The 18,796-nt window shown below is 40.9% G+C and overlaps 1 protein-coding gene across 1 annotated transcript; it reads left to right on the top strand.

The window, feature by feature from the left end:
- The first annotated feature begins 573 nt into the window (after window positions 1-573).
- Window positions 574-18,029, top strand: HSP90B1 (heat shock protein 90 beta family member 1). The gene is made up of 18 exons (XM_081250182.1): window positions 574-744; window positions 1,753-1,855; window positions 2,559-2,700; window positions 3,269-3,385; window positions 4,764-5,095; window positions 9,019-9,130; window positions 9,357-9,479; window positions 10,963-11,079; window positions 12,599-12,736; window positions 12,821-12,898; window positions 13,033-13,098; window positions 13,568-13,837; window positions 14,109-14,354; window positions 14,871-15,007; window positions 16,530-16,608; window positions 16,699-16,854; window positions 17,119-17,241; window positions 17,731-18,029. Exons 1-18 carry the CDS (start codon window positions 696-698, stop codon window positions 17,758-17,760), a joined length of 2,418 nt encoding a protein of 805 aa, XP_081106308.1. The 5' UTR covers window positions 574-695; the 3' UTR covers window positions 17,761-18,029.
- Window positions 18,030-18,796: the final 767 nt, after the last annotated feature.

Here is an 18,796-nt window from a genome sequence, read left to right as displayed (position 1 = left end):
ATGCCGGGAACTGTAGTTCCTCACCGACCCCATCGAAAAGTGCGCCGGGGGATTTTCAACTTCTCACGTGTGTCTCTATTCCGAGAAGCACTGCCAGATAGAAAGCTGACTGCGAAAAGTTGCGCTGGAATCATTCCCAACGTGACCCCACGCATGGACAAGGGAAAGGTGAAGAACGCGTTGCCATGGCTACCGCTTCCCCTGGTCACGGAGTAAGCGAGTTCTAGGATCCGGAAGTGGTTCCGCGTGACCGCTCCGTAAGGAGGATGTGTTCTGTGCTGACGTTCATTGGAGGGTAGCCCTTAGAGACCGGAGCAACCCAGGCAAAGGGGCGGTCCCGCGTGAGAGGGGCCCGCGGAACCAGTTGATTGGAGAAAAGGAACCAGAGCTGACCAATCGGAAGGAGCCACGCTTCGGGCATTGGACACCGCACCTGGACAGCTCCGATTGGTGGACTGCGGTCCCCCCCACGAGTCCCCATTGGGTACAGGTGGTGCGTGGTACGGCACGATTGGTGGATTCGTGTTTCCCGTCCCCCGCCCTCGAGAAGTGGGGGTGAAAAGCGGCCCGACCTGCTTGGGGGTAGTGGGCGGATCGCAAGGCTTGAGGTGTAAGGATCTGAGCCCGGCGTGGGTGGGGGGGGCGGAGGCGGCCTCTGCGATCAAAGGGGACTTGAGACTCACCGGCCGTGCGCCATGAAGGCCCTGTGGGTGCTGGGCCTCTGCTGCGTCCTGCTGACCTTCGGTGAGTGATCCTGGAGGAGCGGTCCCCCCTGGACGCCCCCCCTCCTCAAGCGCGGCCTCTTCTCGAAGATTCTGGGGGCGCTAAGCCCGGGAGGGGGATTACAGGGCCTGTGCTTGGTCTGTGGGGTGTCCATTGCTTTTCCTCGAAAGAGGCTCGGGGTTTCGTTTACTCTCTCCTTCCTCTGGAAAGACAAAAGGAGAACGGAGTCGTTTTAATCCCTTACACATCTCCTAGTATCCGCTCCTAGAGGGCTCGGCCTCCTCGCGGTGGGGCCTCCCTCGGGCTCGTGCCCCCCTCCCTGCCCTCCCCCGGGAGCATTGTGTGTGCCCTTTCCGGAGGACTTTTGTCAGCTGCCGCAACCTTTGGCCATCAGAGTTTGAGGACCCCCCCGCCCCCCAGGCTTCCACGCCTCGCCAACGCGAGTTTCCTTTCTTAGCCGCTGGGCTGTGGAGCGTGAGGCCCGGGGGCAGCGAACCGGCAGTGTCAGCGTGTTTCACTCACTTTTGCTCGAGCTCCTTAACATCTTAAAATCTCTAAACGTCTCTTCGCTTTCTCAGGCCCCTGGGCCCTTCAGTTCCCCTCGCTAGAGGTTGCACAAATCCTTTTCGTGTTCTGACTTGTGATATTGAAGGCCTAAGTTTTGGCATGGTCAGTTTGGAGGCCTTGTCTCGGCCTGCGGGCAACACGTGTGAATGTAGAAGGGGCCTGGAATCGAATCTGCTCAACAGTATTTATAAAGGATCCCAGGGCCACCCTTTAGAAGTGATGGCTGCCTCCGTATTTCAAAATCTCCTGGGAGACCTCAGTATCTGAACTTACATAAGAAATACGCTTACGTGGGTTTACATTGGATATTTAAACCTGTGGATCCATTCTTACATCGCCCCCTCCCGTATTTGCCAACTGAATTTTGCAACCACTACGCTGGCCCCGTTTGATCTTGTTTCTTCTGAGAAGTACATAAAGCAACGATGCTGAAGAGTTTTCTGGTGTTAAATCTGCCTTCAGGGTCTGTCCACGCTGACGATGAAGTGGATGTGGATGGGACAGTGGAAGAAGATCTGGGTAAAAGTAGAGAAGGCTCAAGGACAGATGATGAAGTAATACAGAGGTTTGTGTTCTTCTGAAACTATACAGATAACCCGTTGGGAACTTGGAATACAGTAGCTTTTTTGTATCTCTTCTCGAAAGATCCAGATGCAGTTTAATACTCTGAATTTAAATAGAGAAAATGTTAGGGGTAGCAAGTGTGTGCATACATAGTATCTCCTAACTTTGCCACTAAGAATGACTGGTCAAAATGAGATGAATTCCCTTGAAAACTATTTTGATAACTCTGTTTCAGAATACTAGCACTATAGCCTTCCTAAGACCTTAGGAAAGGCTTTTCCTTTGGTTTTATGGTCAGTGTGTATACTTAGTAATTTTAAAAAGGAATTCTGTCAGTTGAGCAATGTTTTGATTCGGCTTCTTAGGACTTAAACTTTTGTAGACCCTTAGAAGCCAAAGTTTCCCAGAAAGAGGGTTCCCTGTGAGGAAACATAAATGAGTGTAACTTTGCTTTTTAGGCGAGGGAAGTTGGGTTTATTTTTCTGACAATGTTAAACACAGAGTATTTCCAACTTGCTGTTAAAGGTAATGTACTACTGTGATAAAATAATAATGAGATGGTAGACTAGTAATATAAAGGTTTGCATTTTAGCCTTTTAACCGTTAAGACAACCTTAAGAGATCACTGCGCTCTCATCACAGATCCTATATTTTTGGAGGGAATTAAGTAATGCAGTATTAGTTGATCAAATTTATTTCCTTAGAGAGGAAGAAGCTATTCAGTTGGATGGATTAAATGCATCCCAAATAAGAGAACTTAGAGAGAAATCAGAAAAGTTTGCCTTCCAAGCCGAAGTTAACAGAATGATGAAACTTATCATCAATTCATTGTATAAAAATAAAGAGGTAAGCAACATGTGGTTATGATAATGTTGTTTTGTTTCCGTATGGTAGCTAACTTGTTAACTTTCATAGTGAATGTGCTGACATAGCAATTCCAAGCAAGTAGTTGGCAAAATTAAAAAACCCAGTATGTGCAAGAATCACTACTAGATACCTATTTGTGTGTGTTTGAAGGGAGGGGGAGGGTTGCTAAACATTTTCCCTTCTTTTTTTTTTCCCCCTTTCCCCTCCAACTGTTTTCATGGCCTGCTAAATAGTTGTGAGTCTTAAGTTCAGTCATAACAAACTAAGCCTTGAGTATTGCATACAGAAAGGTCATTAGGAAGGAAAATAGAGTATCAGCTACGCTCAGCAGTTCAGGTGTTCCTTGTAGTCGCTACAGCCCTTTGTGTAGAGAGCTGTGCCTCCTTTTACCAGGAGAGTAATGCCACCTCTGTACCACAGAAGTCTAGTCCTTGAAGAGTGCTTTTTCAGAGTACAGAGCAGAAATAAAATGAGTTTGACATTAAATTTAATGTCTCGTGTATCTTGAGGCTAATCTAAGTGTGTATTAAATCTGGCTTCCATTTAGATTTTCCTGAGAGAACTGATTTCGAATGCTTCTGATGCTTTAGATAAGATAAGGCTAATATCACTGACTGATGAAAATGCTCTTGCTGGAAATGAGGAATTAACGGTTAAAATTAAGGTAAGCTTAGAACAATTTTCTTTTTAACTACAAAGAATTCTTAGAGATAGAGAATGCATATCACTCAAGATAGGCTAGGTTAGGAGCAATAACAATTAATTCCCAAGTGTCAGGGACTTAAATCAGGGGTCAGCCAAATATGGCCTGTGGGTCAAATCTGACCTGCTGCCTGTTTTTATTTATTTTTAACATTATATTTTATTTTTTTCTTTGGCTGCGTCGGGTCTTTGTTGCTGCGTGAGGGCTTTCTCTAGTTGCAGTGAGCGGGGGGCTACTCTTCGTTGCGGTGCGCGGGCTTCTCCTTGCAGTGGCTTCTCTTGTTGCGGAGCATGGGCTGTAGGTGTGTGGGCTTCAGTGGTTGTGGAGCGAGGGCTCAGTAGTTGTGGCTCACGGCTCTAGAGCGCAGGCTCAGTAGTTGTGGCGCATGGGCTTAGTTGCTCCGTGGCATGTGGGATCTTCCCGGACCAGGGCTCAAACCCGTGTCCCCTGCATTGACAGGCGGATTCTTAACCACTGCGCCACCAGGGAAGTCCTGTTTTTATAAATAATGTTTTTGGAACACAGCCATGCCCGTTTGTGTGTTATCTGTGACTGCTTTTAACAGAGACCGTATGGTCCACAAAGCCTAAAATACTCTCTGGCCCTTTTCCAGAAAAAGTTTGCCAACCCCTGGCTTAAATCATCAATCATGGCTGCCTGTGGCCTTTGCTTTGCATCATCTCTATGACACAGGCTGATTGAGCAGCCGCCATCTGAAGTGTAGCTGGTTGCCACGGTGCAGAGAAAGCTTGGAGGGTCTCGCATCAATTAAAGGCTCCAGCCTGAAAGCCACACTCGTGACTCCCACTTGCAACTCGTTGGCCAGAGCTAGTCACATGGCCTTATCCAACCATAAGTGGAGGAAGTATAATCCTACTGTATTTCTGGAAGGCAGAGAGCTGGGAATGTTTAGTGAAGAACATTGGTCACCACAGATTCCAAAGACAGAAGTCATTCAAATTTTGAATCCTTTTAATTTCTATCAAAGAAATAGATGAAACATAAAATTTTATTTTTCTTGAATTTTTTTTTTCATAAATAGCTTCCTTCATTTAGGTCTATCCATGCCCTTTGACATTTAGACCAGTCCTTGCCCTCTTTATATGGATACTTTATCAAATACACTGAACTTACTCTCTATAAAGATGCTTGTGCTTAAGATGTACGCTTTTTGAAAAGGCCATAAAATACTATATGAGGAAAATATCTCAGTTTTGTTTTCTGTATTGGAATTGATGCGGTCCAAAGCTGGTAGTTTCTCAATATATAGCTCAGTATTTCCTTTTTATATCATGAGTAGTGAGCAAGTATAACTGTTTTGTTCTTGTCTTGGTTTTAGTGTGACAAGGAGAAGAACCTGCTCCACGTCACAGACACTGGTGTAGGAATGACCCGGGAAGAGTTGGTTAAAAACCTTGGTACCATAGCCAAATCTGGGACGAGCGAGTTTTTAAACAAAATGACTGAGGCACAAGAAGATGGCCAGTCAACTTCAGAACTGATTGGCCAGTTTGGTGTCGGTTTCTATTCTGCCTTCCTTGTAGCAGATAAAGTTATTGTCACGTCGAAACACAACAACGACACCCAGCACATCTGGGAGTCGGACTCCAATGAATTTTCTGTAATTGCTGACCCCAGAGGAAACACTCTAGGACGGGGAACGACAATTACGTGAGTATTACTAATTCCTAATGAGAATTAATAGTCGTAACGAGGATCTTGATTCTCCGGTTCTGGCTCTGAGCAAACGGCTTATTCTGGGCCTTAATTTCTTTGCCTATAAAAATGAGGAACTTGAACAGTTTTCACCACTTGAAGTATTTTGAGGCCTTGCTAAGGGCCAGACCCAGAGTTATGGTGGCTGCTGTCTATGGAGGGCTTGAAGGAGGAAGGGTTAGCTCTCCAGGGAGAAGGCAGATCGGAGGCCTCACAGACAAGTGGCTTGTCCAGGTTTTCCAGGTAAGCAGGACTTAGAAAAGTGGTGTTAGTCTGTGGAGCATCATGGATAACGGCGGTGGCACAGCGTGTTTACAAGATTCAAGGTATTCCTTGCAGGTGGTGGCAGTTACTGATGGAATTTCTGATGAACTTTGTTAAGGTTTTCTGAAGGTGGTGTGGAGGGTGGCAGGACTGTATGAGAAGAGACTCTTGGGGTAACCTGGGTAACGGTTGAAAACATTCCAAGACAGTAGCCAGGGTTGGGGGCGGGTTGGAGAGCACAGGAACAGATAAAGGACTTGAAGAGAGTTAAGAAAGTTCTTTGGAAGAAAACGTCTCATTCGAGGATAGTTACTAGTTATCGAATTTGATGCGGAATTCATTTTAAGCCAGTACCTATCGTTGGTGTCGATGAGACACATCTTATGCCCAGTATCTCCTGGTGCTTGCAGCTTTGTGAAGCGTGAAGCAGACAGGCGACAGGGCAGCTTTCTGCCTTTTGTTTTTTTCTCCATCTTAGGGATAAAGAAATTCCAATTTAGAGGTCAATTGACTTGCCCAGTTCTGCCAAGTGAAAATGTGCCTACAGTCTTGATTTTTTTCTTAATTCAGCTTAAAATTTTCTCAACATTAAGGATTTTTAAATATTCAGGTAGGAAACAAGCATACATCTATCATTTCGACCAATTTTCTTCATCCCAGAAGACATTTCCTATCTTCATTGTCAGAGATTTTCCTTTCATGAAACTAGACAACTGCACTTTAGTATTTTTACTAATTTACTGTTCTAAATTTACCTTCTCCTGCCTTTCACATCTCCTGATCTCTTTAGGAGGCATCCCTAATAGTTAAACCCCAGGGCCCTCTCTGTTAGGTGGTAGGAGAATACAGGTAAATCACATCTTTTAACTAGAAAGAGATAGAAAATGATGTCCCAAGAGATGCTAATGTCTTAGGTTGCTAAGAGACAGGTGAGACATCTAGATGGAAGCTCCATGTGAGCAAACATTTTGTTGATACTCCATTCCCAGAGCCTAACGAATGACTGGCAGGTATTGGTGTGAATGAATAAGGGTCATCAGGATGGTTTCACACGGTAGCATGGATGGTTGATCAGTAAATGAAATCTTACAACAGGTCCTCCTTTCCTTGGCAAAATTACCTTTTTTCTTTAAGCCCTCCTTCCCGACCATTCACTTAACAGATATTCATTTGAGTGCCTGTTACCTGCTAGGGTTTAGGGCTACAGTGGAGAATAAGACAGTTGCTGTCCCTGCTTTCACATGGCTCATTCGACTAAGGAAGAAAAAACATGAGATAATTTCAGAGTGGCAAATGCCAGAAAGGAAGTTAAGGGATACCTCCCTCATCAGAAGGTCTTTCTGAAATGGTAATAAATTAGGTTCAGATATTCTAGGCAGCAAGCACAGCACGTTGGAGGTTCCAGAGGCAAGAGGCCCGTTTGAGGAACTGAAAGTCTAGAAGTGACAAGGTTAGGATCTTGCCCTGCATACATATGACTTCATCTTGTATTTGACTAATAAAGTAGAAACCATCAGACAATTCAATTTCCTCTCTACTCCTGTCTGTACCCCTAAATTAGCCACCACTGTACCCTTATGAGAGATTTAGTGAGGATTAAATGAGATCATGAAATTAGCATCCTGTAAGTGCTGTAAAAATTACCTCTGTCCCTCGTACTACCATGAGGGAGTATTCTACATTTCTCCCCAAAGCTAGTCTCTGCTTCTCATCTGTTGCCTCTCCCGCCACCTCCTCGGAGACTAAGCATAAATTGATGCCTACCATGTCTTTTAAAGCCTTTCCTGAGCACCTTCCTCTTTCCCATCCAAGTGTAAACGCATTGAAGTCTCTGGTAGGAGGAACGAAGGCAGGTGGTGCCGTGCCCCGTGCTGCTGCCGGGCGTGCGCTCTCTTCTTCCCGCCCCCCATCTACTGTTGAGCTTCTCAAAAAAGCAAACTTGCCTTTGTGGCTACTTCACCTTCTGTTCACAGCTCAGCCCACTGTGTTTTGACTTTATCCACCATCTTTCCATTGAAATAAGTCACCAGTAATCCTTGTTGCTAAATCCAGTGGATTCAGGGTTATTTTAGTTGGTATGGCTCCCAGCAATAGGTTCTTTTTTTTTTTTTTTGTAGTTTTTCTCTTGTGTTTTCTACAGAATTTGCATTCTACTGCTCATACCTTAAAACAATCCATTCAGTACCTAGCTTCATCTCTTTAAACTTCCCATTGCCTACATGTTGATACTCTCTTTCTTCAAAAGTTCAGTTTCAGCCCTTTCACGTTATCCCGTGTCCCTCATGCAGTCTGAACCACTGTCTTGGATCCAGGTTCCAGCTCCTCCTCAGGGTTCTCTAATCTATATTCTTAGTCCAGATCAGGAGTCAGCAAACTTAAAGGATCAGCTAGTAAATATTTTAAGCTCGTGGACTACAGGATCTGTCACATGTCACAACTCTCCTATTCTAGTTTGAAAGCAGCCATAGACAATATAGGATGAGGTTGTATCCTGATAAAATTTCTTATGGGTGCCAGCCAGGGTTTGCCAACCCCTGGTCTAGATCTCTCTACGGGGCCCTGGGCTCATATGTCTAATTGCCTCTTAAATACCTCTAACTAAGATGTCTAACCATGAGCTTCAATTTGCATCCAAAAGTGATGCAACTCTGCACTAACCCCGGATCACTAATGTGTATGCTCCAAGACCAGAGATTTAGTCCCCTCACTAGGCTGTGTCATCATGTGCTGTCTACGTGTTGGCAGGTGCTACGAAACTATAAGCTTTTTGAGGCAGGGAGAGAACCATGGATACAACATTGCCCATATTTACTGGGAACATAAACATCACGACTACCTGCTGTGTTTGAGAGTACGCTGTGATGATTATTTTTGGTGGATGGAGGTGGTGTTTGCAGAAGGGGTGTGAGGAAGAAGAGGAAGCAGTGCTACAATTTTTGCTATTGTAATTATCTAAGCCAGTGCTGTCCAGTAGAGCTTTCTGTGGTAGAAATGTTCTATCACTGCTCTGTCCAATATGGTAGCCACTAGCTACATGTGACTATTGGAATGTGGCAATATAACTAAAGAACTGATTTTAACTTGTATGTAAATAGTCACATGTGACAGGTGGTTACTGTTTTCTCGTCTAGTACAAATGTAAACAATAGTTCAGATTAATTTTCTAGCTTTTTTTAAGAAACATGTTTTTATTAGGGGTTAACTACAAAAATCCCTTGATTTCTAGAGTAGCTATCAGAGTGCATATGATTCTACTTTTCTCCAGAATATTGCAGTGATTTCCCACCTTCAGCTAACTTGAGATTTCTGTTCTCCAAATGAAAAACATCCAGCACATTGAGAAGGTTGAGAACATTTTCATTTTTTTACTTGGAACTAAGAATATTTTCCACCCAAGGGAGTACAAGAAAGTTCTTCCTTTACCATACCCATATTTGGTATATTTAGCTCACAAACCTTTATCGGTGATGAGAGTTCTTAACACGGGTAACGGGGGCATTGTTGGTTATACACAGAATTGCTGGCTATTATAGTCATATGAGTATTTAGACAAATTCATAATCAGATCCTTTAAACCATCATGTCTCTCTCTAAACGTCTTACTTTCTTTGCAGCCTTGTTTTAAAAGAAGAAGCATCTGATTACCTGGAACTGGATACAATTAAAAGTCTCGTGAAAAAATATTCACAGTTCATAAACTTTCCTATTTATGTATGGAGCAGCAAGGTAAATTTGTAGGAATACAATTTATGTGTATTACCTTGGCACATACTCGAATATTTAACACTGAAAGAATGAACGTTAAATATGGTTCTTTCAATACAGGATACTCTCAGTGTTTTCTTACTGAAGATCGATTTTTTCAGCTGTAATTTTGTTTCATATCCTATAGCTGAAATCAGAATTATTAAACAAATGAGTTCAACCGTAATTCTACTTTCTACTTCAACAGACTGAAACTGTTGAGGAACCCATGGAAGAAGAAGAAGCAGCAAAAGAAGAAAAAGAAGAATCTGATGATGAAGCTGCAGTAGAAGAAGAAGAAGAAGAAGAAAAGAAACCAAAAACTAAAAAAGTAAGTCTGGTTCATCTTCCTACTTAAAATATTTTTTAGGTTATAAAGTACCAAACTCGTAGAAAAAGAGATCAGATTTGTTGTTGCCAGGGGTCGGGGGGTGTTGGAAGAAGGTGCAAAAGGTACAAACTTCCAGTTATAAGGTAAATAAGTACTAGGGATGTCACGTACAGCGTGACAAGTAGAGCTAACGCTGCTCTGTGGTGTCTAGGAAAGGTCAGAGAGTAAATCCTGAGAGTTCTCATTATAAGGAGAAACTCCTTTCTTTGGTCCATTTTTTAAAATTGTTGTTTATTCTTTTATTCTCATCTATATGAGATGATGGATGTTAACTTATTGTGGTGATCATTTCACAATATGTGTAATTCAGCCTTTATGCTGTATGCCTAAAACTCATGCAGTGATGTGTATCAATGATATCTTGATAAAACCAGAGAGAGGGGAGAACTAAGGTAAAAAATATTGTTTAGCTTATGTTAGAAAAAACACAGAAACCCAAATATGCCCAGACCGATTTGAGGTACGCTTCAGTTCTTAATGGTCTTCTTTTTTCAAGGAGTGAGTCCGTAGGCCCAGCTTTTTTTTTTTTTTTTTTTTTTTTTTTTTTCTTTTTGCGGTATGCGGGCCTCTCACTGTTGTGGCCTCTCCCGTTGCAGAGCACAGGCTCCGGATGCGCAGGCCCAGCGGCCATGGCTCACGGGCCCAGCCGCTCCGCGGCATATGGGATCCTCCCAGACCGGGGCACGAACCCGTATCCCCTGCATCGGCAGGCGGACTCTCAACCACTGCGCCACCAGGGAGGCCCCGTAGGCCCAGCTTTTAAAACCAAACTGTGTGTGTGTGCGCGTGTGTGTGCGCGTGCTCTCCCTCTCCCCCTCCCCCTCCCCCCCTCTAAGTTTTAAGTAGCAGATGCAGGTCATTTTTATGAAGAGTTCTCTGACTTCCATATATTGCCCAGGACTGATGGCTTATGATATGTTTTGAATTTTAAAAGCTTAAAAAGCTTTTTTGCATCTTTTGTCATGTAGATATCAACTATAAAATTAGTTCTCTGGTCTGCTTAGGTAGTAGAGTAGGTAGAAGTAATGGTGGTGGATTTTGAGAAATATTTATTGTAAGATGTTGGGTTTCTATAAGTCATGAAATAGAAATACATAAGATGTATATCCTTCTAAACTCAAAACAGGTATTTTTAAGAAATAACATTTTAGCTAGTTAAAAATAACTGAAAAAACCTTAATTGGATTGTTATCAATGATAATGAATAACCATTTGTCTTTGTTGTATTAAATAACAGACAGAAGTACTTAAAAAAATTTTTTTTGATCCAGTTGGCAAGAACCATACTACAGCATAGGTACCCTTTGGTGCTTCCTATATTAATACTTTTTTGAAATGTTCTAAAGCTGTGGTTACTGTGGTATAACTATTGATATCACTGGTATATCTGCTAGGAGAGACTAATCAAATACTGTAACTTCAGGTTGAAAAAACTGTCTGGGATTGGGAACTTATGAATGATATCAAACCGATATGGCAGAGACCATCGAAAGAAGTGGAGGAGGATGAATACAAAGCTTTCTACAAATCATTTTCAAAGGTAAATGTTATTTTAGAATAATGTGATAATGAAACATTACTAAATCAAAAATATGTTTAAAAATAGTTTTATAACTATTTCAACACAACTGGTTTCCTTTTTAATCCTGTGTATTTTATATTATGCATTAAAAAAAATTTTACTCTGAGAAGGAATCTGTAGGCTTCACCAAATTGCCAAGTGGTCTGTGCTACAAAAAAGGTTTAGAACTGCCTACTAGGTACATGCTTGATTTCTACTACAGAACCTGTAAGACCTAAAACCATGTTATTGAATGACTTTTAACATAATATTGAAGAGCATGTTTACAACATCAAACATTTCTTTTGAGGTCATATGCCTAGGAATAATTACTAAATCTATTTCCTTGCCAACGTTTTGTTTTCTTTTACTGATCATTTCTTGTAACTCTTAGAATCCAAAACTAGCATTGACTAAAATTGTTTCAAGTTAATGTTTCCTGAAACATCTTGCACAAAAGAGAACAGTTTAATGGACTTAGCACGGCTAGAGAAAACTTAATGTTCTGTGATTGTATTTGTTCTTTGCTCTATTCCATCTGCTAACTTGTTACTTAACCTTTGTTTTCCTTACCTTAACATCCAACCATCCTTTCAGCTTTACTTCCAAAAACTTTCCCTTGGTTCTGCCTCTACTTTCATTCCCGTGAACTCGAAAGTCCTAGTGCATATGTAAAGGTACTTGCGTCTCGAGCAGCTATATTAGAAATACGTGAGCAGTGTGTGATTTTAAGTCTTTTAGAGGCTACATTTTTTTTAAAAAGTTGCAACAGGTGAAGTTAACTTTTAATAACATATTTTATTTAACCCAATGTACCCAACAGTGTTATTTCAACAGGTGATCAGTATAAAAAATTGAGTTGTTTCCTTTTTGGTTTTTTTGTTTGGTTGGTATTTTTGTGAGGTGTGTGTTTATACCATGTTGTCAAAGTCTAGTGTGTGTTTTACACTAACCAGGACATCTCAGTGTGGACTAGCTACATTTCAAGTGCTCAGTAGCCATATGTGGGTATGGTAATGTATAATGCAGGAAATTTCTATCCTTATGCTTTATAGCTATTTACATACCTCTTTTTATCCACTGCTGTTCCAAATTTCATGGAAGAATCCTGTTCCTGAGTACTTTTTTGGTTGAACAGTACACTCATGAAATGTTGTATATTATTTTGTCATTTAGGCAGGGCGGTGGTTTTCCTGTCCTGTTCTCTTACATGTGTGGAACCTAGACTCATCCATCCTTCCCCAGGTTTAGGCGATAGAGTATTATTGACAGTCATCATCAGAACAACCATGTACAGCCAGCTAGAAGTGCAATCTTAATTGTTTCTTCTTCCCTCCTTGCCCCCCACCTCCACTTTTTTGGTAAGGGTACTTTTTTGTTAGTTAAATGTTAAACTGTTAAACTGTGTTAGTTAAATGTGTACGACATAATAAATTGCTTAGCGTTTGCGCTGCCTTTTTCCTGTGCCTTTTGAATGACTAAGATACCAACTTTCTAGGAAAGCGATGACCCCATGGCATATATCCACTTTACTGCTGAAGGGGAAGTTACCTTCAAGTCAATTTTATTTGTACCCACATCTGCGCCACGTGGTCTGTTTGATGAATATGGATCTAAGAAGAGCGATTACATTAAGGTGGGTTTTTATATGGTAAAAACTGAGTTTAAAATTTGAAAGTATGATTTCCAGAAAGTCACCTTTTTTTTGGTTTCTGCTTAGCTGTATGTGCGCCGAGTATTCATCACAGATGACTTCCATGATATGATGCCCAAATACCTGAATTTTGTCAAGGGTGTTGTAAGTATCTGGAGATGAATGGGGGAAGAGGGGATTAGAGTGGGGGTCTGGAAGTGGCGTTTTCTTTGGGTTGGTTGGTTTTATTTTTTTCCAGTGTTTTTATTGCTAACTGAACTTTCTTTTGCCACCTGAAGGTGGACTCAGATGATCTCCCCTTGAATGTTTCCCGTGAGACTCTGCAGCAACATAAACTGCTTAAGGTGAGTGTCTCTGGGAAGAGACCGGCCGCCTTGCTCTTTGGTTGGGCTTCAGAGAACAAGACTCCATTAGTGGAGTTCCCAGGTTTTGCGACTAATCCTTGGCTCTTCAGATAAAGAACTTAATTTTACTCTGGAATGATCAAATCCTGAGAATCTGATTGTTTTCCCCCCAACATTTTATAATAAAAAATTTTCAGACTTACAGAAAAGTTGAAAGAGCAGTGAATACCCATATATGCCCACTACCTGGTCTTAAAGTTAGAATATAAACATTAAAACAATCTTGTGATGGTTTCCAGTGACAACTTAGTTTTTGCTCCATCTGACATAGGAGTACTCACCATTCCCCGCCCCTTGATAAATACCAGCATCTGTATCTTTCACCGCTACTCCCCTGCTACCTTGCGTATTGTATGTTCTCAAAAGTTTGCGATGAGCTTCTGTAAAGTTACTCTTTAATTCTGTTTAGGTGATTAGAAAGAAACTTGTCCGTAAAACCCTGGACATGATCAAGAAGATTGCTGATGAGAAATACAATGATACTTTTTGGAAAGAATTTGGTACCAACATCAAACTTGGTGTGATAGAAGACCACTCAAATCGAACACGTCTTGCTAAACTGCTTAGATTCCAGTCTTCACATCATCCAAGTGACATTACTAGTCTAGACCAGTATGTGGAAAGAATGAAGGAGAAGCAAGACAAAATCTACTTCATGGCTGGGTCCAGCAGAAAAGAGGTGAGGTGAACTTGAACTGGTCCTGGTGTGTAGCTGGGGATTTATAGCCAACTCTTGAGGGAAAAAAAGGAAAACTTACTTATAATTATAAACTGAAGTAGTTATGAGGCCTGTCAGTCACTGATAGGAAGAAAGTCATTTATATTCTCTGCACCTCTTAATTCTCCACCTGTAAAATGGGGTTGCTGGTACTACATAAATGTAGCTACGAGGATGAACAAATATACCAAGGCCAGACTTGGAAATTTTTGTTACTTTCTTAATTTTGTAGGCTGAATCTTCTCCATTTGTTGAGCGACTTCTGAAAAAGGGATATGAAGTGATTTACCTCACAGAACCTGTGGACGAATACTGCATTCAGGCTCTTCCTGAGTTCGATGGGAAGAGGTTCCAGAATGTTGCCAAGGAAGGAGTGAAGTTTGATGAAAGTGAGAAAAGTAAGGAGAGTCGTGAAGCAATTGAGAAAGAATTTGAGCCTCTGCTCAATTGGATGAAAGATAAAGCCCTCAAGGACAAGGTATTCTAGAAATAAGAAATTGTGAAAATTCTAGCATCTTCATTTTTAAAAATGTGTTGTGTCAGCAAATTAAACTTTGCAGCTGGTACTTTTGTAACCATTAAAAGTTGTACAGAACAACATTTAATATTGTAGTTAAATTATTGGGAGGTTGAGCTTAAAATTTATGAGCTACAAAGAATTGATAAGTGTTAGCCTGTGGGTGCGTATTTTTCTTCCCTTTTGTAATTTAAAGTTTTCCATAATTTAATACTGTTTTTGTAATAGCTTAAATTTTTACCGATTAAACTTAAGTTTTAAATGTTTTTAAAAGTTGATGTTTAAGTACTTATTTATGACTGAAAATTCAGATTATTAAATGACAGTTTCCTAAAGATCTGAAGGAGAGGTACTTTTCTGATCTGCCTCCGTTTATGATCTTAAGCGATGAGCCCTTAAGGAGTTGAAATGCAATTACTTCACGACCTTAACTGTTGATATTTCTATATCTCTAACTTTTGGTTTCCTTATCCTAAGATTGAAAAGGCTGTGGTCTCTCAGCGCCTGACCGAGTCCCCATGTGCTCTTGTGGCCAGCCAGTACGGATGGTCTGGCAACATGGAGAGAATCATGAAAGCCCAAGCATACCAGACCGGCAAGGACATCTCTACAAAGTAAGCATCCTCAGGGAAGTCCTGCCGAGGTGTTAGCTCTTGTACAGCCGTCCTTCAGAAGATAATGGCAGCTTCTATACAAAGAACTGAGGTGTTTTAAGTGTCCACCACTGTCTGTTGTATATTAGATAAGTTTACAAAGGGATTAGATTGCTACATTAGATTGCTAAAGAAAAGGTCTTGAAGTTGTGATTTATTTTAAAGTATTTTATCTACAGATGGAAATTTTCTTAATCTGTTACACATAATGTCTTTTGGCATTAGATTATATGCTTGGCCTGGTATCTGGACTTCTTTTACATTTTTAGATAATAGTTACAGATGAAGTTAATGACACTTAAATTTCTTAAAGGAGTTAAATCCTTTTTTTCACCCCCAACAAGTATGCTCCACAAAATAAAGGGTAGAGGGTGCACAAGTTAACGAGTATTTGAACTCAAGGGCCAAGTACTGGAGGTACACTGGGTCTTTGGTACCCTTTATTTTCAAGAAATATGTATTTCAAGTTTTTATTTTAATGTCACAACAATACCTTAGAAAATGACTTCTTCCTTGCTCTTATTCTCTTCTACCTGAAATATCTTCTTATTAGCTACCTAATCATCATACTTTTTTCCCCCAGGCCTAGCTTAAGGATTCTTTTCCTAAGTGTAGTATCCATTGTCACAATCCCCAAACTCCATTTAAAAATATATCTATAATTCATAATTAGCTTGACTCACCAGTGTGTAATATTTATAAAATAAATTGTGACATTCAGACTAGTCAGGATGACAAATCATAATCCTCTAAGTCCTGCGTGTATGATAGGTTATACCAGGATGTAGGGAGACAGGCTTCTCCCTGTCCTCGGCATGCAGCTATAGGAGGGAGAACAGTCACAGGGGATGGTAGGATGCTAACGACGATGAAGGTATACTCAGAACGCATTGCAGCTGACTTCAGAGAAAAGCAGCAGTTTTTCTTAGAACCATATAGGTTGAGGCATTGTGGAGAAGGTGTTACTTGAGCAGCACCCAGACCTCTGGGGAGACACAGATGCAATTAAGATAGTGAATACATTAAGAGGGGATGAACAAGACATTAAATCAGTTCATCCACTCAACAAAGGCACTTGGGATTCATTAGTAAATAAGAGTTCAGGGCTTCCCTGGTGGCGCAGTGGTTGGGAGTCCGCCTGCCGATGCAGGGGACACGGGTTCGTGCCCTGGTCCGGGAAGATCCCACATGCCGCAGAGCGGCTGGGCCTGTAAGCCATGGCCGCTGAGCCTGCGCATCCGGAGCCTGTGCTCCACAACGGGAGAGGCCACAGCAGTGAGAAGCCCGTGTACCACAAAAAAAAAAAAAAAAAAGTTCATTATTGTACTCTTTCATCTAACCACACATGTATAAAGCATGATGTAACAATATATAAGCATGTCGATTTTTCAAAAAGTTGTTCTCTGTAATTATGAGTTAGTAATAGAGTATGGGAAATGCATGGACCCTAAAATTTGATGTTTGTTTTTGTACTCTGTAACAGTTATTATGCCAGCCAGAAGAAAACATTTGAAATTAACCCCAGACACCCATTGATCAGAGATATGCTTCGAAGAGTTAAGGTGAGCAATATCATAGCCATACTCCTTGTCTTTTAATTTGACTACTTTGGACCCTTTAATATTAATCAGGTGTGACTTCTTCCATTTCAGGAAGATGAAGATGACAAAACAGTTTCAGATCTTGCTGTGGTTTTGTTTGAAACAGCAACACTGCGGTCAGGATATCTTTTACCAGACACTAAAGCATATGGAGATAGAATAGAAAGAATGCTTCGCCTCAGCTTAAACATTGACCCTGATGCAAAGGTTTGAAGTAATTTATTGAATGTTTGAATCCCCAGTGTCACGCACATTGCTAGAAATTAATGAGAAACTCCCCCTGTTACATCCTTTTTTTGTCTGTCTCCCTTTGTTAGCTTGACTGTTAACTCTAATTAGAGGATTGACTCTATAGTTCTGGATAAACCGGAGTGAGGTTAATTATGATCTTATACATTTATTTAAATGAGCAAAGTGAAAATAGATCCAAGGTGTTCAGTGCATTAATGGGCTCATAAATGTTCCCCTTAGGTGGAAGAAGAACCAGAAGAAGAACCTGAAGAAACAACAGAGGATACCGCAGAAGACACAGAGCAAGACGACGACGAAGAAATGGATGCAGGAACGGATGAGGAAGAACAAGAAACAGCAAAGGTAGAAACAAACCAAGAGTGGGACTTGCATTTTTAGTTCTTGCAAAGTTAAGACTGTTACAGAAGTCAAGAAATAAGTAGTCATCTGATTATCAAATTCAAAAGCTGGAGCAAATCCCTTTTTTCTTTAAAGTGTGTACTTTGATCTTCCCACTTCCTTTATTCCCTTAGGCTAGCCATCCAGTCTTGAGGTGTTACTAAGCAGATTGTTCCTTAGCCCACGGTGCTTCTGTGTTTTTGCCACTTGCTTCTGCCTTAACTGTAGTAACATTAGGCTATTTTAAAGTTTTGATTGTTTGTTCAGGGACTGTTGATCTTGTTGTTGGGTTCTAAGTTATTTCGCAGATTAGCAAGGTGAGGTGCCAGCCTACAGCTCAAGGTAATGGATAGGCTGGGTCCATTTCAATTGTCTTTTCCGTGCGTGAACCTTCTGTGAGCTAAGGTTTGTTGTGCTGGTTTTTAATGTCTTCTGATTTTTCTGTTTTCACAGAAATCTACAGCTGAAAAAGATGAACTGTAAATTACACTGTCACCATTTGGATCCTGTGTGGAGAGGGAATGTGAAACTTAACTCATTTGTTTTGGGAGAGACTTGTTTTGGATGCTCCTCCCCAGCCCCCTTCTCCCCTGCACTGTAAAATGTTGGGATTTTGGGTCACAGGAAGAAGTGGGTTTTTTAGTTGAATTTTTTTTTTAACATTCCTCATGAATGTAAATTTGTACTATTTAACTGACTATCGGTGTAAAATCTTGTCATGTGTATAAAAATTAAAAAATCCCAAACATTCAGTGTCTTGCCTGTCTTTTCATAATTCATTGATTTTTTTCCTTTCCAGTATTTATTGTGATGTAATTGACATACAGCACTGTATGAGTTGAAGGTGTACAGCACAATGACTTACGTACATCAGGAAGTGATCACCCCAGTAAGTAGTGAACATCCATCATCTCATATAGATACAAAATAAAAGAAAAATATTTTTTAGATCATGTGTCTTGGGTTTTCTTCCTTTCAAAAATAATTCATATTTACTAAAGTGTTTTTTTAAATTATCTTTAAAAATCACCCATAGAAAGAAGAGACATACTCTTCCTTACAGAAGAATTCCAAATAATACATGTAGAAGCTCCCCTTTCTAGGAAGTGGAGCTTAATCCTCCTTTTTCAATGTGGGCTGGATTTAATGACTGTCTTCTGGAGTATGGAAAGGAGAAAACAGTAACTTTCTATAGAGAAACTTGGCAAGTGCTACCTTAATAACCAAGTGATCAAGGTTCATATCACCAGGGATGTCATGTACCCCCTGATGTGATGAGGAGGGTACCTCACCTCTGGTATTCTTTCCAAAACTTCCTAACCTTAACCTAACCTAGAATATGTGAACAGTACTCTTCAAAATTTGTTAAGGTCAAAACCAAAGAAAGGGAGGGTGGGAGGAAGACACAAGAGGGAGGAGATATGGGGATATATGTATATGTATAGCAGATTCACTGTTATAAAGCAGAAACTAACACACCATTGTAAAGCAATTATACTCCAATAAAGATGTTAAAAAA

The sequence above is a fragment of the Mesoplodon bidens genome (genome assembly GCF_964165515.1).
Source record: "Mesoplodon bidens genome assembly, chromosome: 11".
In the NCBI taxonomy this organism is placed as follows: Eukaryota; Metazoa; Chordata; class Mammalia; order Artiodactyla; family Ziphiidae; genus Mesoplodon; species Mesoplodon bidens.
The sequence above is the reverse complement of the archived record's forward strand: the minus strand, read 5'-3'. Positions and strand labels throughout refer to the sequence as shown.